At 37.8% G+C, this 24,242-nt stretch overlaps 1 protein-coding gene across 4 annotated transcripts; it reads right to left on the bottom strand.

The window, feature by feature from the left end:
• Positions 1-9,253: 9,253 nt before the first annotated feature.
• On the bottom strand, positions 9,254-23,971 carry LOC122085074. 4 transcript variants are annotated; one of them, XM_042653515.1, is made up of 5 exons: positions 23,819-23,948; positions 19,168-19,385; positions 11,271-12,085; positions 11,090-11,173; positions 9,254-9,596 (listed from the first exon to the last, which is right to left on the bottom strand). In XM_042653515.1, exons 3-5 carry the CDS (start codon positions 11,974-11,976, stop codon positions 9,496-9,498), a joined length of 891 nt encoding a protein of 296 aa, XP_042509449.1. In that variant the 5' UTR covers positions 11,977-12,085; positions 19,168-19,385; positions 23,819-23,948; the 3' UTR covers positions 9,254-9,495. The 4 variants fall into 4 exon arrangements, with proteins under 4 accessions (XP_042509449.1, XP_042509447.1, XP_042509448.1 ...); XM_042653513.1 differs by lacking the exon at positions 19,168-19,385 and having other exon boundaries at positions 23,819-23,971; XM_042653514.1 differs by lacking the exon at positions 19,168-19,385 and having other exon boundaries at positions 11,271-12,122; positions 23,819-23,949.
• Positions 23,972-24,242: the final 271 nt, after the last annotated feature.

Here is a 24,242-nt window from a genome sequence, read left to right as displayed (position 1 = left end):
TTGTAGATTGTAGGGAGAAGAGAGAAATGTGGCACATTGATTTTATAGATCAAAGATCCATCTTTGGATATTTGAAAGGACATGTAAGGGTTGGGAGATTTATTAGAAAAAAAAAAAGGACAGATATTTCTAACATACCAGAGGAAGTAGAATGTCACTGAAGCAACTACAAACATATGGTTGCTATCTAACTAAGAGAGACTATTATTAATAAGAAAGAAATAGAACAAGTGCAAGAGAGGAGCCTAAAAGGCCTCAGCCCTCATCCCCATTTGTCCTGCAAACCTCAAAAATTTAGAAAATAACATGAAATAAAAAGATGTCATGTAAATTCAGTTTCAACATTACCCAAAATATATATATATATATATATATCTTTTGTACGAAGAAATGAAACAAGTTTTTCCCAAGTTAAAAGGCCCCCAACTTAAACTTCCCATAGAAAACCCTTAAACTTATTATGACAAAGCTTTAATTTCTATAAAAATATATATGCCTACCAAAAAATTTACGCATTGAACAGGAGGAGGTTGATGTTGAATATATATATTGGGGGGGTGAGATGATTTGAATGAGGGGTAGAGTTTGAGATAGAAAGGAAACTGGGGAGAGAAGATTGTGGAGAGAGAGAGATAGAGAGAGTAATAAAAGTGTCTACATCTAAAGAAATAACAGAATAAATATTATCCTCAATTCACCTATCAATCATGCATTTTTTTTCCTTCTTTTCCCCCTTTTTTGGTTAAATCAAAATTACTCTATTGGATCACAAATAAGTCAAATATGTGAATGTGTATACACGGATAACAAACTGCTATCCTTACTTTGGAGTACATTCGAGTTGTTTGTTTGGCGCAATGTTCTTGAAACTAAAGTTTTTTTATTTTTCAATGTAAGAAAGCTAAGAGAAAAATGGTATCTTGAAAGGTCTATATGGCATTATGAATGGTACAATAATGTCATGAGACGAAAATCAAATAATGTTAGTGTAACACTAACATGAAAACCAAATAGTGTCATGAGAAGGATTTGATTCATCATTCTTTAATATTACAAATTAAAACCAAAACCATTCATCTGTAATTTTTTTGATTTATATAAAGTACATGGAATAATTTATAAAACTGAATTCACAAGAAAAATTACTACAATAATTCAAACACAAACTGGTCATTAGGCTACTTTACAAGCAAACCTTGAGAAACATCCCTATACCTTTTTTGCCTTACTTTTCTATGTCGATCAATTAAAAAAGATGAAATTCAGAGAAGTTCCTTACTAATAGTATTGTATCTTAATTTTCTTTGTAAATCCATTAAAAAGAAGAAGAAGAAGCGATAGTAGAAGTTAACTAGATGGGTTTAGATTCCTCCTCTAAAAAAGGTTTGGACTGGAAAATTTTAATGAGTTAGTTACTATGCTCATACACAAAACTACCAAAGCTACAACAACCTGGTACACCATTAAGCCATAGAACTGGGTCTTTCGATGGGTTCCCGCTGAAACAATGAAATAGTAAAATAGTTTTCTCTCCTGACTCTCATCCACCATTATATATCTTAAAAAACCCTTAAGCACAAGTTCAACCAAATAAGCACAAATAACTAAAATTTATAAAAAGACTAAAACAGGGTTGGAGAAAGGAAGTAAAATATGACTAACCAGAATAGTGTCTGGAAAGGAAAATTGCCATTGATAGATAATTAGAGCATTCTAAGGAGCTACTACAATGACCACAAATCTCAAAATAAGTAGGCAGATAAGATGGCGAAATGTGGTTGAATCGGCTTCATAAAGATTCATAGAAAATCGTTAGAAAAAAATCAAGTGACCCTTGATAACTTTATAGTAGATAAGGGTAATGCAGGAAAAAAAAAAGGGTAATAGACTATCCTACGAATTGAGAAATTCCAAAGTATCTTCAACTTAAATAATGACAATGACAAGGAATCTAAGAGAGATATTTCATATTTATGACATCTTTCACAGTTTCAACAAAATTGCAAAGAAGTCTGACTTTCGATCACCATTTCAAGAGAGGGTTTGGTCATTGTTGCTCAGTGCTAGCTTTGTGCAATCATTGTTGCTCTCACAGACAGATCAAGAGAGTGGGGGACTGAAGTGAACTGAACTGAGAAGAGAACTGTGAGAGAGAAAGAATTAGAAAAATCTCTATTTATCCGCAACAATGGCAAATGGATTTGAAAAAAATAATTCATATTTTCTTACTATTTTCCGATTTAGATACTCAAAGAAGAGTAAATCGTTGTAAACACTTTGGTAAACCTCCTGATATCACTTACATAGCATAAGATGGAAAAAAAAAAAAAGGCTCCATTGTAATTGAAACCATCGACTCCTTAGGCTCTCTCAATCAGCAATAAGGACCTGAAACAATTCTAATATTTTTTAAATGTAATCGATCATTTTCTGCCAATGCATCATATCCATTATCCATTAACATAAAAAAAGACGTATACAGAGTAGAATCCATACCAGGCCTGTACTGCTTGAAGGTCCCAATAACGAGGTTTGAGCATCGAAAGTCCAATCCAGTAGCCATGGGTATCTAATTGCCATGGAATAGATCAACATTTTTTTCATCCATTATATCATTGAAGAAATCATAATATTCATAAATTAAATAAAAACAATATAACATTCAGACTTGAGATAAGCATGCTAAGCCCTATCAAAACTGCTGAGGAACACTTCCAAAAAATAAAGGTTGCATTAAAAGGGTTAACAGAAAAAATGGAAGAAGGCATAAGAGAGGAGTGGAAAGAACCTTGTCGATTACCTTGGGAAAGATCCTAGGAGGTTTTCGGAAGCTCACTGTTAGAATTCGATTTCCCCTTCATGAAGAAGGTTCTTGACACATACAAAGGGTTTGAAGGCCTGCTAGTTCTGGTTGATGTAGGCAGAGGGACTGGACAAATCCTCAGCAAGATCATCTCTAAATATCCATCCATCAAGGGCATCAACTTCGATCTGCCTCATGTTATTGAAAGAGCTCCCCCATATTCAGGTATATATGGCCAACTGCATGAGACGCCACCTCTCATACTACTCAAAAATGCTGAAATAGTGGATGAACTGAAGAAAAGGAAGAATAAGTATTCGTTTCAGAATAAAAAAAATAAACAGAAGTTTGGCTACGTTTTAGTTTTTTAAACCTTTCCAAATTCCTCACTGGGAATGATAATTCAGAAGCACATGTGGTTACAATAGCTTTTTTTCTCCAAGTTGGGAACTAAGCTAATTTCACATTATTCTTATTTCTGAGACCTGAAGATAAACTATTTTCTTTTTCAACTTCACTCTGTAAAATGAATCAAACTCTCATAAACCAATTCAAAGTATAACAAAACAACAAGTGGTGGATCTTAGGCTACAAAGCTCAGACCTCAGAGTTCCCATAATCACCTCTTGACACAGATCGCCTGCGTCTTCCCGTGTCCACCCTTAACAAACTTCGACCACCCACTACCCCTCGAGTAGCCAAAGACTGATTCCCATGATTAGAATGCCTCGTAACCGATCGCCCTCTTCTGTTATCCGAAACACAACCACTACGCACTGATTTCCTCGCTGCATCACCTAATCTGGATGCGTTTGAGGAATATCTTTGCGAAGAACACATATGGTGAAATTATAAAAAGGAAAGAGGAAATGAACAATGGCCCATTACAGAGTTATTATTGATTCAGAAACTAAAACAAAATTAGGAAAATTTGGAAAGCAATTGGGGTATCCCAAAAATTGTCACCAACTTTTGTAATTGAAATGTATTGAATTTCTATTAATTATGAATTGATCACTTTGCATATTTATACCAGTTACAGAGAAGAAGATTATAATAGACATAACAAACCACGTGAATACAAGAGGCAGTTACAAAAGAAATGATAACATGTGTGACAGCCTATGGTGGCTTATCCATAACAGGCCCCCTCAAGCTCACCGGGGGTGAATCCACAGTGAGCTTGCCACGAAGAAGATGAAAACGTTGCCGAGAAAGACTCTTGGTAAAGATGTCAGCCACTTGATCAATGGTCGAGATGAATCGAACAAGAAGCTGACCAGACGCAACCATATCCCTGACGAAGTGAAAATCGATTTCTATATGTTTAGTATGCGAGTGAAAGATGGGATTTGCAGTTAAGTAGGTAGCACCCACATTATCGCACCAAATCAATGGGGCACGAGCAAGATAAACACCAACCTCATGTAAAAGAGAACGAATCCAAACGATTTCAGTTGCAACAGTAGCAACCGCACGATACTCAGCCTCGGTTGAGGAACGAGAAACAGTATGTTGTTTGCGAGAGCACCATGAGATTAAGTGCGAGCCAAGGAAGACACTATAACCAGTCGTCGATTTCCGATCATCAAGGCATCCAACCCAATCAGCGTCAGAATAGGTGTGAAGAGATAAATTGGAAGATGAACGAAAATGAAGTCCATCAGAGACAGTGAACTTTAAATAGCGTAAAATATGCTTGACTTCTGTCAAATGCACATCCGTAGGACAATGCATGAACTGGGCAACCCGATTCACTGCAAAGCTGATATCAGGCCTCGTGACAGTGAGATACTGCAGGGCACCGACAATACGATGATATTCACTACCATCTAGAAGAGGAGTACCGGTAGCAGCTGTAAGAACAAGAGAGGTAGACATAGGTGTATGAACAGGTTTGGCCCCAGCCATGTTGGAGCTATGCAACAAATCAGTGATATATTTCTGTTGACAGAGAAATAAGCCATTCGATGATCGGGTAACTGCAATACCGAGAAAATAATTAAGATCTCCAAGATCCTTGATAGCAAAGGTCCGAGATAGCGCAGCAACAAGAGCTTGGATGGCCAGAGTATTATTGCCAGTAACAATCAAATCATCAACATAGATGAGAAAATATATGGTCACACCATCTTTCTGGTAAATGAATAAGGAGGTGTCAGTCTTAGAAGATCGAAACTCGTGAGACAAAAGAAAGGAGCTTAACCGATTGTACCACGCTCGTGGAGCCTGCTTAAGGCCGTACAGGGATTTCTATAGAAGACAGACATGGTCAGGCTTAGAGTGATCTACAAAATCAGGAGGTTGTGACATAAACACCAGCTCAGTGAGATCACCATGGAGAAAAGCATTCTGAACATCAAGTTGTTTAAGGGGCTAGTTGTGGGTAACAGCTAAGGAAAGAACAATGCGAATCATTACAGGTTTAATAACCGGACTAAAAATTTCCTTGTAATCAAGACCTGGTCTTTGGTTGAATCCCTTGGCGACAAGACGCGCCTTGTGACGTTCTACAGAGCCATCGGATTTGCGTTTCAACCGAAAAACCCACTTACAACCGATTATATTCTGTGAGGAAGAGGGTAGCACAAGAACCCATGTTTTATTTTTCAGCAGAGCATTGAACTTATCCTGCATTGCATACCGCCAGGGAGCCAGCTTAAGAGCTTGAGAATAGCACGTCGGCTCGCTAGAGTCTTCAAGAGGGTATTTAGTGGCAGCCAAATTCAGTTTAGAGGGTGGAGGTTTGAGAGAGCCAATTCTAGACCAAGTAGTCATAGGGTGGCGAGCAATAGAAATTGGATCAGAGGAAGTGGAATTGGATGGCAAGTCGGGTGAAGAAGACAAATCAGATGGATCAGGGTGAAGAATATTATTTGGAGGTGATTCATTAGAAGGAGTGGGTTGTAGGGAGAGAATGGGCCTATCAAGAGAAACAATAGGATTGGGCTAGACAAAATGAGAAGGATTAGTAGAGAAGTGAGGCCCAGAAGAGTCCGTAAGAGGAGATGGAGACCCAATTGGAGAAGAAGGGTGAAGTGAAGAAGGCCCAACAGGGGAAGTGGAAGAAGGCCCAATGGGAGAATGTAGAAGTGAAGGAGGAACAGAAAGCCAATGGGAAACAGTAGCAGTAGATAAAATTGGAGAAGGAGAAGTAGGTGACGGCTTGAATGGGAATGATGTTTCATCAAAAACAACGTGCCGAGAAATGTACATTCTATTAGTAGAAACATCAAGACATTTGTAGCCTTTGTGTTGGAGAGAGTAGCCAAGGAAGACACAAGGCTTTGATCGCGGCTCCAGCTTGTGACGCACATAAGGCCGTAGCCAAGGATAGCAGAGGCAACCAAATACACGCAAGGAAGAGTAATCTGGAACAGCATGAAAAAGACGCTCATAGGGACTGAGATTATCAATGAGTGGTGATGGCATCCTATTGATTAAGTACACAGTAGCAAGAAAGGCATGACTCCAAAATCGAATAGGAACATAAGCTTAAAATAAAAGAGCAAGACCTATTTCAACAATGTGTCTGTGCTTCCGTTCGGCAGCACCATTTTGCGCTTGTATGTGTGGGCAGGATAACCGATGAGATATACCATGAAGTTTTAAAAATGGATCAAGCTTTTGAAATTCACCACCACAATCCGTTTGTAAAGCCTTGATTGGACAAGAAAAGAACTTCTCAACATATGCTTTAAACGTAGTGAATATAGACAACACATTAGACTTAAGAATCATAGGATAGAGCCATGTATATTTACTGTAATCATCTACAAATAGAACATAATACCTTTGCTTCTCAGTGGAAACAATTGGTGAAGCACCCCACACATCACAGTGCAATAACTCCAATGGAGTAGAGCTTATTGAAGTCGAAAGTTGAAATGGAAGTTGATGACTTTTGGATTGTTGACATGCATCACAGAGAGCAGGTGAAGTATTATTTGATGGAGAAAGCTGAAGTTGATGAAGAACTCGCCACACAACCTTGAGAGATGGATGGCCAAGCCGGCAATGCCAGTCACGAATTGAGAGCTTGGTGCTTGTCATAGCAGTGGATGGTGTTGGGAAGATGGAGGAGAGCGGCATATAATAGAGCCCATTGTCACTCGGGCCTTGAAACAGAATCTTGCCCTTCTGAAGGTCCTTAACAGAGAAGGAATTAGAACAGAAGTCAAAGGAGACATGGTTCTCTCTTGCAAATTTATTTACAGAGAGAAGGTTTATATGAATTCTTGAGACACAAAAAATCTCATAAACTTGAAAACAACAAGATGGAGAAAGAAGCATAGCAGAATCGATATGAGAAATGGAAAGGCGCTGACCATTACCCACAACAATCTGATTAGAACCATCATAAGGTGTACTAAATGCCAAATTGCTCAGATCTGCAGTTAAATGATGGTTAGAGCATGAATCCAATAACCAGGAAGAGAACTTAGGACAGGTAAATGACGTCATACCAAGAAAGGCATGGTTAAACCTTTGGGGACAATGAGACACCATGTGACCAGCAACATTGCAGATTTGGCAATTGAGCCATGGATGATTGGTAAATGATGGAGAGGATGATCGATCACCAGTAGTAGAGTCACCTCGACTATTGTTCCGATTCTGGTTGTAACCAAATGTCGGATGAGAGTAGGACTCAATATGCTGTTGGTGCTGAGGGAAACCACCAGAGCGACCACCGTAATGTTGATTATTATGATATCCGCCAGTGCGGCCATAGGAATACTGATTTCAACGTTCAAAACGATCACCACGAGATCGGAATGATCCATGATTATTCGATCCACCACTAGAAGCCATATTGCAGTTGAAACTGACAATGAAGCATTTGGAGCCACAGAGTTGTTGAAGCTCTCATGACTAAGAAGTAAACCATTGAGTTCAATGAAGGTGACAGGATCGGCACGAAGACGCATAGACATTGTGAAATCACGGAATTCAGAACCAAGACCACGAAGAGCAGCCAGAACCAAATCTTCGTCGATGATCGGATTGTCTATAGCGGCTAAGGTATCTGCAATGGAACGAAGAGTGCGAAGGTATTCAGTTATGGAATCTGAACCTTTCTGTAATCTTGATAAACGATCTTTAAGATCCATGATTTTGGCTCTAGAGGAAGGAGCAAAAACATGAGCTAGAGTGCTCCAAGCTTCATGCGAAGTGGTACAACTAACCACATGAGAAACAACATTCTCAGAGAGCGAAGAGATAATCCAGGACATAACAAGTTAATCTTGACAATCCCACAGTGCAGTGGCAGAACTAGTTACAGAGGATGTAGAATCGATCACCGACGATCTTGGATAGGTGCCATCAACAAATCCCAGGAGATTATAACCTTTGAGCAGCGGCAGGTATTGCGCACGCCAGAGGAGGTAGTTCGTGTGAGTGAGCTTGAGAGATAGGTAGGAGGAGACATTGGGAGCGACCAGCGAGGACATGAGAGTGGCATCAGAGTGCGAGCTAGCTTCAGCAGGGGACGCCATGAACAAGAAAATCAAGAAAAAGGAAAGAACTTGTTTGAGGAAAGAGAAAGAACTCGTTTGAGCAATAACTGCTCTGATACCTGAAATGTATTGAATTTCTATTAATTATGAAATGATCACTTTACATATTTATACCAGTTACATAAAAGGAGATTATAACAGACATAACAAACCACGTGAGTACAAAAGGCCGTTACAAAAGAAATGATAACATGTGTGACAGCCTATGGCGGCTTATCCATAACAATAGATCCAGATTTGTATATACCAGCAGTACACCCAACCTTTTCCCATATCTATTAGGTTCTTATAAAAAATAAATAAAAAAAAAAAAAAAAAAAAAAAAAAAACCTATTAGGCTAACCTAACGTCTAGAGGAATCTCGCATAGGGTAAACATGCTATGGATACGAGGTCTTGTATGTATTTTATCGCTTAAAAGCTATATGGGTATTTTGGTAAATATACCCATATAAGATTTTGCTATAAATTTTTGAGAGAGATATGAAGATAAGTGGTTATAATACTATTCTTTATTGATAGCGAAGTAGACATTATTTCACCATAGACAATCTTTCCAAACCATATATAAATCCTTTTGTGTTGTGAGATTGTGTGTGTGTGATTTCCATTCTTTGTTTTATATCGTTTTAATGTCTCATTTTCTACAATTTAATATATCATATCTGGGTATCTTAGGTTTATCAGACCATTAGCTTTTAAGTTGAATCTATTTCTATCAACTTTTGCTTTGTATTTATATTTCATATTCCCTTGCACTCACCAGATAAATAATTTTCAAAAAAAAAAAACTTTCTTTTCGAAGAAAATATAAATCTAAGGATATGAGGTACCAACCTTGGCCTTGTGGTGGTAAGTTCTCTAGCTGTTCAAAGGACAGACCTAGGAATGAATACTGCTGGCAGCTAAACCGTGAGAAAAGATGGGAGTTAATAATAACAGCCATAAAAGCACATTTTATTTGAACAGAGTCAATTTGTTGACATTTACTGCTCAAGTTTGGGCTTTCTCTACTCTAGCACTAAGAGAGGAGAATAAATTGTGCACTACCTAATATTACAGAGAGAATCCCATACCACTGATTTTTAATTTCTACCACAGGAAAGAATTGGAAGCCATGCCCTTTGTCATTCCTGAAGCATACATTGTCAGTGATGCTCGTGGCATCTTCTCACATCTCAGATTGCACTGCCTGAGTAAAAGGTGATATGATGCTCTTTTGTGTAGATTTCCCCAACACATTCAGAGTCTTCATCCTATGCAACTCCCTCCCTGCAACAATGGAAAAGACAAATGAGTGACCTAAAACAGGCCAGATGAATGTGCCCATCAGAGAAGCAAAAAACCAATTAATCTGTATACAGGAAAAGTACTTAGGTTGAGACATCCAATATTCATTCACTGACCTGGTTTTCCGATATAAACAAACAAGCAGAGCACTGGGATCCACCACTAAAATCGGAATAATAAGATTATTGAGATGAAGCTACCAAGATGATCATTAGCATCCAATTCATCAGAACTTACAATAACAGACTGAAGCCATTAATCTGGAAGGGTAAGTCATCTAATTAGGATGACCATTGATCCATGACAAGAGGCAGACGTACAATGTCCCTTTTATGGTTATACATAATCTGCCAAATGTGGGAAGATATGCATGTGCACCATGTGTATGCATTCATAGTAAAGATGCACAGAATTCCTTAAATTGAATAAGGTCAAGGGAGAACTTGGGTCATAGTCTAATGAGGCACCTTACATACCTTTTGGTGCTTGTGCTTGCATGTCTGCTAATGCAAATTCAATATCCAAAACATAAGAATAGTTAAGCCACACCCTACATGGAACACAGTCTAAAGATGCCATTGATTTGACAATACAAACCACCACAGAGAAAAGAAAATTCTACAATAGGACCATTAAAATAAGCAGGCTCTAGTCCTAGTGCAGCTACAGGAAAAGTAACAGCATAAAATAATTGTGGAGCTACATTTAAGTTGCACTATTGCAACATGTTGGTCACTGGTCCAAAACTTGGAAACAGTTTCTTCTACGAAGCAGGGGGTAAGGCTGCATATATTTGCCTCTCCCAGACCCTTCATTAGTGGAGCCTCGTGCATTGGGTTGCTCTTTTTAATCATATAACAGGTAACATGTAACAGGTAACACAAACCCAGAGACTGCTAGTTAAAATACTTGAACAATACTGTTAAAATAACACGTCCTTTCTGTAATGAAGGTCAATATTATACTAACTTGGGCCATTTTTTAAGCTTACATAAAAATCAAATACGTACGATGTGGTGTTTTAATTTTAAAGTATTGAAAGCTGGAAAAAGGAGTACCCACCACCATCAACTTTTCCAATAAACAAAGTTGCACCATTATGAGAACCCTAATAACCCTTGTAACAGTAGATGAGGTTCAAGGGCCAGCAGTGTTAAATCTTATTGTTTCATAAATCAAAGCATTCTATAGAAGTACAAAATAATGGTTCTAAAAGCAGTAAACATAAGTAAATGTAATGTTATTCTGTTTATAATTATAAACCTACCAACTTTTATGCAGCAATCATTTTGTATTAGCCTTTCTTACAGAGGCATTTTTCCTTTGGCATTCCTTTTCTTATTCCATGGATCCTTCGGTCACTAGAGAAGGAACAGCTAAAAGAACAGCAAGGTAAAAAAAAGTTATTTCATTGTTTCTGTTTTGTTTCTTTTTACCTTCTTCCCACAAAAGGAGGAGTTTTTGTTCTTTTTTACCTTCTTCCAACAAAAGATGGATTGCTCTTTTCTCTAACTCAACAGCCTCTTTGCTACGACCAGCTGCGGATAAGGATCGGAGCACTAACCAAACAAATAAACGGATAAGTTAGCATGTCAAGATTTAATAGAGACCAATATAACAGAACCTCAAAAGATTGTTGAGATTAAAGAAGATTACTCTGGATGTATTCCTCCTGACTTGAATGGTCACAGTTCCTTAAGAATGTTTGCAGCCGGAGGGACCGTTCTCTCCAGGGTTCATTACTTGCTGGAGGACTAGCCAAAAATGGCACTGCACTAGAAACTGCTGGACAATTTGATTCTGCTAGTGATAGGCAAGTACCACTCTTCCCAAGAGAGAGAGGAACCGTAGGTCCACCTGATGAAAAAATCATAGGAGGAGCCATTGGAATGGGTGCAAATGCTGGAAAACAAGAAATCTTGGAGTCCTTCATCTGTATTTGTTGCCGTGAAGTTCCTTGTTCCCCATGGTTAAGCTGCCTCAGTGGTGGACAATCAGCACTATTTTCCATGATTTCACAAGTGCTGCTCTTTCCAATTTCTGATTCAGATTTCCTTCGGACATACACAAGATGTCCATTTGCATTATTATTGCTTGAAGACTGAAGACCAGAGGGGCTTGTGGGGCATTCAGGTGTGGTTCTCTTTATTCCAGAAACCTTAACAGCAGCCATAGTGGACCCTCTATCCTTTAGAAAATGAGAGTTCCCAAGAGGTTTTGGTCTGAGTATGTTATCATTCTGCAAGTCTCTCAGTGCTGTTTTCTTTACTGATAATTGTTGCTTGTCAGATCTGGGCAAGCCATGTTCTTTGTTGGATAACCCCAAGTCATTGGTTTTAGGGTCAATCATTTGTTGAACCATCAGGAGTACTCAACTTCTTGCGGAAAATTCTTAAGATCTTTTGCAGCCGTCCAAGATTAGAGCTAAACCCCAAAATGTCCAATATGCATGCATCTTCCCAGGTTTCCTTCTGCATTTCCACTATAAGATTCAGCTATTGCAGAATTCTACGACCAAAGATAAAGATATGTCGTATAAAGAAACAAAAGAAAATCTGTAACTCTGTATTTGGAAATAGTCATATTAAAACATGAATCTCTGCTAGAGAAATATCACTTTAACTGAGAAAGAAGATTAAGGTGCTAATTACAACAACATAGCCTTATCCCAAATAAATGGGGTTGGGCTACATGAAAACATATTTTAAGCTAGAGAATTAAGTGTAATCACATTCCCAAATGAAATGGTTTAAATCTTCTTAAATAATGTTACTGAAGAAAAACAAATAAAAATCATAGTACACGAAATGAAAGCACGTGGCCAAGCCACAAATAGAACTAGAGGAGCAATCTGATGTCCTACACCTACCCATACTAAGGAACATGCCGAACATCACCCCAAGCCATGTACCACATTGACTAGAATATAGAATAAGTAGAATATCACCATGTTCTGAAACCAAGCTTGAGTCCAACATCGTAACAGCTTTTCATCAGAAGAGGTGTCAATGGGTGATGCAGAATCTATGCACCAGCAGTAGTATCCAAAAAAGATGAAGACAACCCTGTGCCCAGAATTGGGGCCTCACAGCTTGGAGTTCCAGAGTTCTTCCAGAATCTGGCCTGTGGTTTGAGCATTCCTGGCTCCTCTTGGGCTCAGATTTCTAACAATTTTGTTGGTCCTTTTTAGCTTTATCCTATTTTGATTGTTATTCTCTGTCCTAGACTTCTAGTTCAGGCTAGATTAGGAAATTAAAGATCCAGTGTACAATATTGGAAATCTTTCTCGTCTTCCGTGTCATTGTTATTAGATTAGATTTGGTTTTATTATTGTTTCCTTATCAACCTAAGATTCTATTTTCCTTGTTAGAGTCATATAGGCCAGTTTTTCCATTTTCTATTGCAAGTAACTTATATATATATATATATATATTAATTGAGGGGAGACTGCTAAGGCAAGATTCTGTGAACTCTAGCAGTCTCGGTTCTTCTTCTTCTCCTTTCTCTCATGATCGCTGGTTGATTAGTACTTGATACTGTTACATGGTACCCGAGCCCTAACTAAACCAGTGGTTGATCATCTTCAATACTGGTTTGATTGGCTTCTCAAGTTATTCCCTTGGTTTCTGGCAGCAGTCAATGCTGCCTAATTTTCTGTTTATTTACCTAAATTTGTGATGATTCAAGGATAAACTAGGGCCTAATATTATCTATCTATGCTGCCTATGAAGATTGATGATTAACGAAATCACTTTCCATGCCTATATCTACTGCAGTTTTCAGATATGTGAATTATCAACATCTGATGGTACTCTCCATCCAGCAATCTGATTGCACTGATTTTTTGAAGGGTAATTTAAGACCTCCTAAGGTGAACTAACTCTGTTCCCAAGTCCCATCATGAGGCTTTATCTCATCCTGAGTGGAAAGTGGCTATGGACATGGAAATAGATGTGTTGTATCCAAACATGGACTCTTGTGGATTTACCTCCTGGTAAGGATCTTGCGCGTTGTCGACAGATGTATATTATTAAATATAATCCCAATGCTTCTGTTGGGCATCTTAAGGGACGACTGGTGGCCAAAGGATATGTTCATACTTATGGTGTGGATTACTTAACACTTCAGTAGCATACAAGTCAAATTTGGTGGTGCTACAAATCAAAATGTCCTATAGTTTTGTAAATATAAGCAATAGCCAGGTTAGATTTTACAGCAGTGGCTTTACAATTAAAAAGTTAATGGCTGAACCAAATTGGCAAGCAAAGAGGCAGATGAGACCAAACATTTAGACAATGGCTATAGGATTCAAACTGAATACTTCACCCTTATGTTGCCAAGCCATACACTTATGTCCTTATTTTACTTTAAGGCACCACCCTCAAAAGGCTTTCAGATGTAGATCAAAGGGGATTGAAGAGAAGAAAGAGCAAACAGCAGCCAGCCCTGAAGCCCCCCACCTTCATAAAGACATAGATCTTTACTCACATATTTAGGAATTCTCTTTTTAAGTATCTTAAAAAGGATCAAAATATTTTCTTAAAAAGAAATGAAATATGTAAGAAACCAATTGAGTCAGCGCCCAGCAAGCAACCAAGCAATGGATGGGCGCGACACACATCACTATAGTATAGGAGTGCACTAGTGCGGTGTCCAAAACCTTTCTTTTTCAGTATGCCACTCCAAGAGCAAGGAGCACAAGCTAGCAAAGCGAGAGAACAAGCTCTCTTTCCTCATGTTTAGATATGGTTAGCTAATAGACCTCTGACTTTTAAGGTAATGGACGACTAAAATAACTGCTCTTACCCACTAGACAAACCAAGGATAAGAACCATAACCGCTGGACTATTTTGCTTCTCCAAGTTCAGCTTCCATTAAAACGTACAGAGAGGGGACTGATCTACAGACTACAATGACCCTAGATTGGGAGGACAGCCTCTAGTCTGTATACAAGAGAATATGGCCTACCATGCCCAGTAGCATCAGTAGATCAATCCCGTGTTTCATGCCGCTCAAGACACAGCTCAGCCATTAGCATCTCCAACTTTTGAACTTAAAGCGTCCATAGGGCCAGCAATGCAGTCTATCGAGGCTAACTTTAAATGTTTTAGGCCAGACTATCAGGCCAAGTTTGGGCCCATTAAGGATCTATTTTATGACTTGCATGGGAGTCTTTTAAGTAGATTCTATCGGATATTTCTTTCCTATTTTTTGTTATTACTTCGTCTAGTAATGGTAGTTGCTGTTAGAGTACCACATATTAATTTCTAATTCTAGATACTTCTATTTAATATTCAGTTTCTATATGGAGATGTAATCTTAGAATAGGATTATTACCATTTGTAGAGAGATTCCTCCCTCCACGCAAGGTGAAGCATTGTTTCTGTTTATCAATAAAAGAGGGGCTGCCTACACAACACCCCATGATTTTGAGATTGAAGAAATTGGCTTGCTGCCTGTGTGTGCTGTGAGAGGCAGTAATGGTGAGAGACCAACTTTTGTTGAGAAACTGACCAAGGCCATAGGTGAGAGACCTTGGTCATATCCGTTCATCTTCTTTTCCTCATTCCTATCTGATCTGTTCCTGATCATCAAATAAGAGTTGTTTTCTGTGATGAGTTTGCATCGATTTTTCTGCACTTCAGTGGTTCTATTTGGAGCATATCTATTTTGTTCCATTTCATAGTATAGTTTCTCTTGCATTGGAGTACCCTGCGGCTCTGTGATTGGAAGTTTTACGGACTGCAACTTCATCAAGAACAGGTATTCCATCATCTAACCCTTGGCTTTCTCTGGAATTTTGGAATTTCCAAGACGTGGACATATGCTGCCTTCGACCTTATTTAGACCTGATCAGATATGTGGTTAGAGAGCACTTGGTACTTACTAATTCTTTTGCATAGTTCCTAATCATGTGTTGCCGCTGAACTGAAGAATCCAGCCATCTTATTGGGGTGAATTGTTTAAGTTGTTTACCGTCCATCCTACTTGGCCTTCAATATTACAGTATTCTGTCCTACAGATTAGTGTATACTGGTGGTTGCTAAGTTTAAACCCAAGTTTCTAATTCTGTTCTCTGTTGTGCTGAGATATCTAACCACTGGTTTGGGTTGATTCTTACGTACGCTGAACTACTCGTGGATTGATGACTATACTAATGCTTTCATGTTATTCCACCATGTGGATGAAGTATGGTGTTGTTTCTAGATCTGGACATTAGCTTCTAATTTCAGTCTTGGGCAAGTAACTTGAAATCCGACCGTTGGACTATCATCTAGCTTTGAGGGTTTGTGCTATTGTTAGTCATCTATATCTGGCCTGAGTTTGGAGTAAATCTGAATTCTATAGATTGGGGGTTATCAGTGTTAAAGCTTGCTGGTTTTGAACCCTACAGTTCTACTTCTGCCTGTGTTAGAACTGAAACTTCTTCAGGGATGTCTTGATTCCACCACTTCCTAGCAGGTCCATCCCCAAATTCGATACTTCCATGAGTAACCACTAACCTGCACTGTACTTCATCTTAATTTCATTGTGCAACTCATAATGTTGACCCTTCCAGTTTATATTTCAAGAAAAAGGGAACCATATAAAGTCTTTTTGAGTGACCTAGACCTATTTTTAGCTAGAGGTCTAGGTTTTCACAGCTCTTGGCTTCCCTTTCTACCTAGCCTAAACCTTTGATCTCTCTGAAAATGAGGGGGGAAAAAAAATTCACATTGTTAGTAAATACACAGTTCATCACAGGAAGTCAGGAACCCTGTGAATTCAGCCTTGGCATCTGAAAATAAAATTAGATTTTGGCTTCATATGTTTTCTTGTAATTCTGAAAACCAGGACCGGAAACCAGGATACACACTCTAAGTAGAATGGATAAGATAAATTTCAAAGACAAAAGCTCTTAGGCTACCTGTTATAGGGGTAACGGAATACAGTCTATAGCAAAAAATGCATTTTCCAGAAAACTAGTTTAGTTGAGTCCCGAAATTCATCTTAAGTACATAATTTTTTGCAAGTGCTTAGATCTAACTAACCCTCACTAACTAATTTTCAAGAAAATGTTTCCAATGTTATAAAATACAAAACAAATAGAGAATTTATGTGTGCACTTTCTTTTTGGTATCCGGTTCAGCCTTTGAGCTTTCATTTTCATTATTATTTAAATAGTAAATTGTAACAACGGTATACAGGGCGTCACAGTTTGCTAGATGATTTGGTTATAATTTTATATTGTTGACTCAAATTGCATTCCAAACCCATCTAACGATTTTCAATTTGTCTACACATCCCTCTAATCATTAGTTCCACTAAGATCAGTCACCTATTACTCTTGATGCCCAACAATCTCATTACACACCAACAACAACAACAACAAACTAAGCCTTATCCCAACTTAATGAGATCGGCTATATGGATCCAGACATATTAATAACAATGATAGATGAACGATGAAAAAAGCAATATGAAGAGTGAGAGGTGAAAAAGGAAAGTAGCAAAGTAAGAGAGAGAATACAGCCTAGCAAGACAGGAGAATCTCAGCTGAATAGGGTTGGCCACATGGATCCGTGCTCTTCAATAGGCTCTATCCGAGATCATACTTGGCACGAGGCCTAAACAGCACATGTCATTCCTCACAACTTCTCCTATGGTCATTTTAGGTCTGCCCCAAGCTCTTGTATTTATGAATAATATCTTAAGTAAATATCAAATATAAAACATGTACTTAAATGATATTTGGCATAATGAAGTGCCAAAACATAAGGACATGCAGTGCAATAAGGCAACAGTTGCCTAGGCCCCAGGCAAAGCACCTGGACGCCAAGGTGTCGACTTGATAACGATGAAAGGGATTAACAGATATGACTATAGAAGCACAAAGGATCCACAGCTTCAGATTTTCTTTCACCCATACAGACCAAATGCTAGAAAAAAAAAAAGGGCGTACCCGGTGCACGAGGCTCCAACATGTGCGAGGTCCGAAAGGGGTGAAACTACGCAGCCTTTCACCCATAGAGACCAAATGCTAGCAAGTTTCAGAAAAATAGTGCAGTATCAAAGTCTGAAGATGTGAAAAAGAGAAAATATTTCTCCCCTCTAATGGTGATTTAGTTTGACAGCAAGGGTACAAGTCTAATGGGACAAAAACCTGTACCTTGTGAAAAGACGAAAAGTACAAGGAAATTGAAAAAATATCAATATCATAAGGGGGAAATGCCATAACAAGGCCCAGTTAAGGGAAGCCTCCCTTGATGGTCCAACTAGTTTTGCCTCAAGGCAGGGTAATGTCGTAATTCTAACCATTGGATAGATAGCTCAACGTCCCGATTGGTAAGGTGTCAAGTTTCAGACCAAAATTCACTCAAATACCCTCCCATATACGTATATGCATGCTTACGGTACTCCAACAACTACTATACATTCTTATAGTACTGATGTTTCCAAACATTCATCTTGCACTAAGCAAATTCTGTTTGGACTAAAGCTTGACATATGGGTGGAAACCATGGGGTCTACCTGTCCACAAAAGCTGGGTCTCATCCAATATGCCACATGGCAAATATGCTAGGGCCATCAAGATAAGCTTCCATTGATGGCCTGAATAGGAAACGTTAGCAAATAATAATAATAATAACAATAATAAATCCCAATGACTATAATAAATGTTTAGATCTCTAGATCCCAATGACTATAATAAATATTTGGATCTCTAGATTAGCAACAAGTCGTAAAAATTGAAGCAAGAAGAGGGCTATTCTTGTTAGTCTACCTAGATATGTTTCTCTCATTAAATATTGAATCATAGAAATGTAAAACTGCAGCTTGGTTGTTGCAAATCATGATAAGGCCATCAATCATAGGCAAGCTAAAGCATTGATGTGTTCAACCACATTAGCGCATACGTAGGATGAGCCTTGCTCTATGTGGCACATAGGTAGTATGGTTTCCATATTAAAAGCTCAAATATTCTAAATGAAAAAATAGGCCAATATTCAGTTCAGCTAACACTTTGAATGTTCAATCATATAGACAACAGGGCCAACTTCCCTGAAAATCTGAAATAGAACTTTCAAAATGTTCCACTTGGAAAATAGTTCAAGCCTAAAAAGAACCATTACTTTACTGTCCCCTTGGAATTATAAATTCTACTGCCAAACATTTTTTTCTATCTTAAATTGCATATTGCCCCAAAGCAAATCTTCTTTTAACATCCTCATGACTCTTATTCTGGGCACAATCTAGTATCGGTAAGCAATACTCAAGGTCAATAAGCAAAAAAGGTATCAGATCCATAACAATCATAAATGATCAAACTTTTTTTTTTTTTCTCACCAAGCTGCTTTATGTGAACACTACATTGGCATTATCATGTCTCATGATTATACATCTCTCTTCTACTATATGAAAATTTCCAAGACATCAGTTAACTACATGTTCTTCAATCCATAGATGATTAGTTGATGACTTAGTACCTAGGATAATCCACAATATCCTTCAAGAACAGCTCATGAACTCAACATCATGTTAAATTCATGGATTTTGACAAACCAGGTACTACCTTTTAATGTGGATCCTGGGTCTTCCGAAGTGTTAGGTTAGGATTCCAAGATAAGACCAGAATCGTAGGGCAGCAATAGAACCAAAATAGGAGACTTTAACATCTTGGATTTGATCAATCTAATGGGGCTGATATTCTGGTCGAGTAGCAGTAAGGAGGTGGGATTAAGTCCTCAAAATCTGGTTTCAGTCCATCGGCTGGATTTCGAGTCGAGGCCACTGATATGAAAACAGAAAATTTCCAAAAACAGATATAGAAAGCAGTTGAATTAGCAATAAATCTCAGAATTCAGAAACAAAACAAATTCTTCAAAGAATAGAAATAGATACTGGATTTAGAAACAATGCTGATCAGAAATAGAAAGAATAAACAGAATAGCAACTGTAAAAGGATGGCTTAATACTTCAGAACCCAGGAACAGTACGTGCTGAGCATTGCCGAATCAGTAGGTAATATCAAGAAGAAGATCTCAGAACATGTGAGCAACCAGAATCGATGGACAGCTCTGAAACTGGAAACTGATATCAGAACTAAAAACTTTCAATGCAAATTCACCCAACAGATATGTGACTAAACAAACAAACAGATTTAGAAAAGGAACTGATCTTACCAACTATAGGATATAAGAATCAGGAAGCTAATCTTTGTTGATTGAAAAGAAGACAAGAAGATGGAAGGATATGTTAAGCCTCTCACTTAACTGTAGAGAAGGACCCCCAACAAGGTTTACCTATTGGCATCCCACAGTATAGCAGTTTTAAAACCCATAAAACCATGCTCCTTCTCTCACAGAACTCACAAGCTCAAGGGTAAATTATTTCTCAAATCAATGGTAGTGGGTATGATCCCCTACTCTTATTTATAAATTCATGGAAACAAGAAAAATAGCAAACCCTACATATGGTAGGGAGATTCCTTACAACTTATGTCTATCTTAAAAAATAGAAGCTATTCTAGAACATTACAAAATTAAAACTGACTTCTTAATCCTGTATAGGGGTTAAATCCCTAATATTTGGGCTTATATAATTGGCTTGTTACAATAATAAACCCAAAAATATAAAACCCTTGGCCCATACAACCCATTGGACACGCAAATTAAACCTATTAATCCATTCTTGATCCAGTTCAATGCGGGCCTTTTTGTTTTTTTGAACTACATCAACTTTACTAGAAGACTAGAAGCATTTGCTGCCTCAAAGCAAGGGATGAAATGGGCCATGTACAAAATCTTCCCACTACCACCCAAAAGAAAAAGAGGGACCAAAAGAATAACAAAAAAAATTGAAAAGAAAAAAGAATCAACACCTGTGGCATTTTTGGTCCTAAGACAAAGAACATATTGAATCTCCCAAGACTAGTGGATCACAAACAAAGATTGTAAACTCCAAATTTTGTTCCCACATCGAATCGATTTGAGAAGTTTTTATAGTGTTCCCCTAGGAAATTGTTCAAAGCCTAAATAGAATCATCACTTTGTCACCCCCTTGAAATCCTAAATTCAACTATGCACCTTCCTGGCATTTTTGGTCAGTCCTAAGACAAAGACCATGTCGAATCTTACATCGTATATTGCTTAAAGCAATTTCTCATTTACATCCTCATGGATGTTATGGACGGGCCAACCAATATCCTTGGTATATCTAGGATCACTTAGCAGTGCTACAAGGTCAGTAGCCTGTTGAAGTATCAAACTTGAAGGTGCCAGCTGATCCAGCTGGTAAAGCAAGTGTTATGTTATTGCCAAGACCTGATATTGAATCTTGCCTTCACGTTACTATCTACCAAGAAAAAATAAATTGTGCCGACTTCAATCACCTGCTTTAGCTTCTCCATCAATCAAACCGTCGATGCTTTGGTGCCTAATAAAATCCGCATATTTATAAACTAAACAACAGAATTAAAATTCAAGGTATTCGGTGAAACATAAAATTGCACAACCTCTGAGATATTAGGAATCTAATTTGGAAGCCTTTTCTGTCTTTGGGCATGGGAAGAAATGTGATATCCTTAAAAATCTTTGGGAAGAAATGCGATATCCTTAAAAATCCTAAGGTTTTCACAAGAAAATAATCTAAACCCCATGCATCTCTAGCCCTCAAAGAATGCCGAAGTTGCGACCTTCCCAGACTAATAGACCACAAATATAATTAGTGCAGTCTTACATTTGTTCCCACCTGTCTGGAGATTTGCAAACATACACCACTAAATCATCACTCGAACGTCTTGTTATAATTGTGTCAAAAGAAACATCACCCTGCAAAAGTAGTGTCTTGTCCCAGATCCACAATTGAAGTGCCTAGCAAGTTCTCTATAGGTAACTAAACCAAAATAAACTTAAAATTGGAAGCCTCCGATAAACATAAACAAGTACCATAGAACTAATGCCCACCTTGGAGGCTAGATATAAGTGTTGTGTAACTGAACCTGCTTATAATTTTGCAATATTAGGCTAAAAATACAAATTAACATATCCTTTTTCAACTCTTCGAATCCATTTGTCGGTACGAACATAGAAGACAATCAAGCAACCTATGCCCGAGCACATCTGCAACCTAATGTACTTTAAAGACATAAAATCGCATATAAAATAAATCAAGTGTGACTTTGTGTAACCCATACACATGAGGTTCTAAGTGGATTACTTATTTTTTTGCCTTGTTCTGCTTCTTGCTAAAATAAGAAATAGGGTGACCTCTTGACAGAGAACGCTAATTGGCAATATGTGACACACCTCAAGACAATTCAAAAATCTTCTTGAAGACTACTAAATATAAAACAATTGTCTGAGTCATTTTGATGCTTGCTTCGTGTTAGTCCAAGTAGCCCTTCCCCTTCATTAGACACTCATCAGAGGGTTCCATATTCATATTGAAGCTCACAAATGTGGCCAAATCTAAGATGACCATAACCTTGTTTAGGGTTAACAAAACACAAAGATACCATAAAAAATCCCAAGAAGATTATCCAAGCAAACATGAAACATATTTTTCTACATTCATTTTTTTAGTATCGAAAAAAGCTTCCAAGTCCTCCACACCCACAAAAATCCTCTAAGATACTCTTTGAACTTCCTCATACCATGACTGTGAACGAAATTGTGGAAACATGGCAACATATAAAGAGAGAAATTACCAATAAAAGGTTTGAAGTACCTGCTTCAATTCCCTAAGGTTGCTAGGACTGTTGGATTGGTAACTATTCATACAACCCATCTTTAATTTTAAAACCTTATTTCCAAGCTCTTTATATGACTCGGGTGAATTTTACTTGATTGCAGCTGCTTCTCAGATCCATCTAGGAAGATAAAGTGATTCCAGCTATCAGAATGAACATGTATCCACCAAATGGATGGAAGCCAATACTTGACTTGATCTTGTTGATGGATTGACCATCAAGCACCAGTTGCTATCTTGCTTCAAAGCAAATAGAACAATCAACACAATTCTGGAGTCCCTTGAAATAGGTTGGAAACAGAGACTTGCTCCGATCTTACTAATGGTTTAATTGACAATCAAGGTAAAAAAAATTAACCCGATAAGCAACATAGGAATCAACAACAATCAATATACATTCAAAAGCTACCACTTTCTTCAAAGCAAATAGATAAGGCAATGTAGCGACTCTCTTCCCCCCAACCCTTTCCTAGAAAAAGTGCATTCAGTAAAACACCAAGAACCACATCTGAATAATCAGTCTAGTTCCTTTACCACACACTGATCACTAATTTCTAGCAACATTTCCAACCCTATGCAATCATATGGATGTCACTGAAGCTCTAACTTTACTATATAAAATGTCATCGATGCGTCAAAACATAGACAATAAGGAGAAAAGGGAAAAAAAAGAAACAGAAAGGGGGCGTTGGACAAATACTGTAGCACTGAAAGTGTAAAAGGCTAAATTTTATAACAATTTCATCAAATCACCCACCATGGACCAGAAAATAGAGAGCTCCAATTCATCAGAGACAAGAGAATGACCCCCCAACACCTCCACGCAGAATGAAAGGGGGAAGGATTCCAAACCCAGCCCTTTCCTATTATAAATCATGCATCTGGATATTTCAAGACTCCAAATTTGATAATCAATTTGACCAGGAAGACCTTAGCAGAACCAAAATTTCACAGTATTCTAACGAACTGAAATAGATTTTAACAATAGTAACACCATATAACGTCTCAAAAAACAAAAAATTCCAACGGGACCTACAATTTCGAGTTCCAGCTTAATCAGTAAGTTAAAGCAAGCAAAACCACCCCCGCCCCAATTCAAACAAAAAAATAAAAGAAAACTTCTGTCTAATAACATGAAAAGAAATTAAACGCAGACTATAATTTTAACGGAAACTATATACGAAGCGGAAAGCACAAAAGAAACTACTCTCCAACTGTTCTATCACCCGAAAAATCACGAAATTGTTTGCCGAGGAGTGGAAAAGAGAAATCAAAGCAAGCCAACTTGAAGCTCCTACCAACAAATTCTTCCAATTTTTCTATCAATGAAAACAGAAATTCCACCAAAAGTAGACAAAGAAAAGGCACAATACAATTAAGAAGGGGAAAGGAAAGGAGATGAAGTCGAAAACAACAAGAAATTTGGAATCGAACTAAACATAGAGATACGCAGAAATTTCTAGTTAGAATATCACCTCTGAGCATTGCATCCGATCGAACAGACTCCAATTGACACAGACGATGAGAGAGAGAGAGAGAGAGTAGGGATTTGAAAAAAAGGAATGATGGTGAAAAAGGTAGAGAATGAAACTTTGGCTCCAACGGAACCAAAGGAGTCTTTCAGTTCTTTTAAGAAACTGAAATTTGTTTGTTTTGGTTTTCTATAATTAATTATTGCTTTAATAATTTCGAAGGTTAATCACATAATTAATATTATTAACCTCAGTATACTGGCGGGAAACCATGTGCTCAATTAATTTTTTCATATGAAAAAATAAAAAAAATTACCAGATAAGCCGCTGAGGTTTGTATTTTTAATAATAAATTAGGATTATAATCAGCATAATTAGGCTTCGATCAACTAATGTCATACACGTGGCATATGGCCCACCACTTATG

The sequence above is a fragment of the Macadamia integrifolia genome, chromosome 7, assembly GCF_013358625.1.
Source record: "Macadamia integrifolia cultivar HAES 741 chromosome 7, SCU_Mint_v3, whole genome shotgun sequence".
Taxonomy (NCBI): domain Eukaryota; kingdom Viridiplantae; phylum Streptophyta; class Magnoliopsida; order Proteales; family Proteaceae; genus Macadamia; species Macadamia integrifolia.
This window is presented reverse-complemented; position numbering and strand designations above follow the sequence as displayed.

Coding starts and splice junctions, on each gene's coding strand:
- LOC122085074 (XM_042653513.1), bottom strand. CDS start 11,976: ATGGTTCAACAAATGATTGACCCTAAAACCAATGACTTGGGGTTATCC. Junction 11,174..11,270: donor TCAGGAGGAATACATCCAGA/GTAATCTTCTTT, acceptor TTGTTTGGTTAG/TGCTCCGATCCTTATCCGCA. Junction 9,597..11,089: donor CCATCTTTTGTTGGAAGAAG/GTAAAAAAGAAC, acceptor CCATTGTTGCAG/GGAGGGAGTTGCATAGGATG.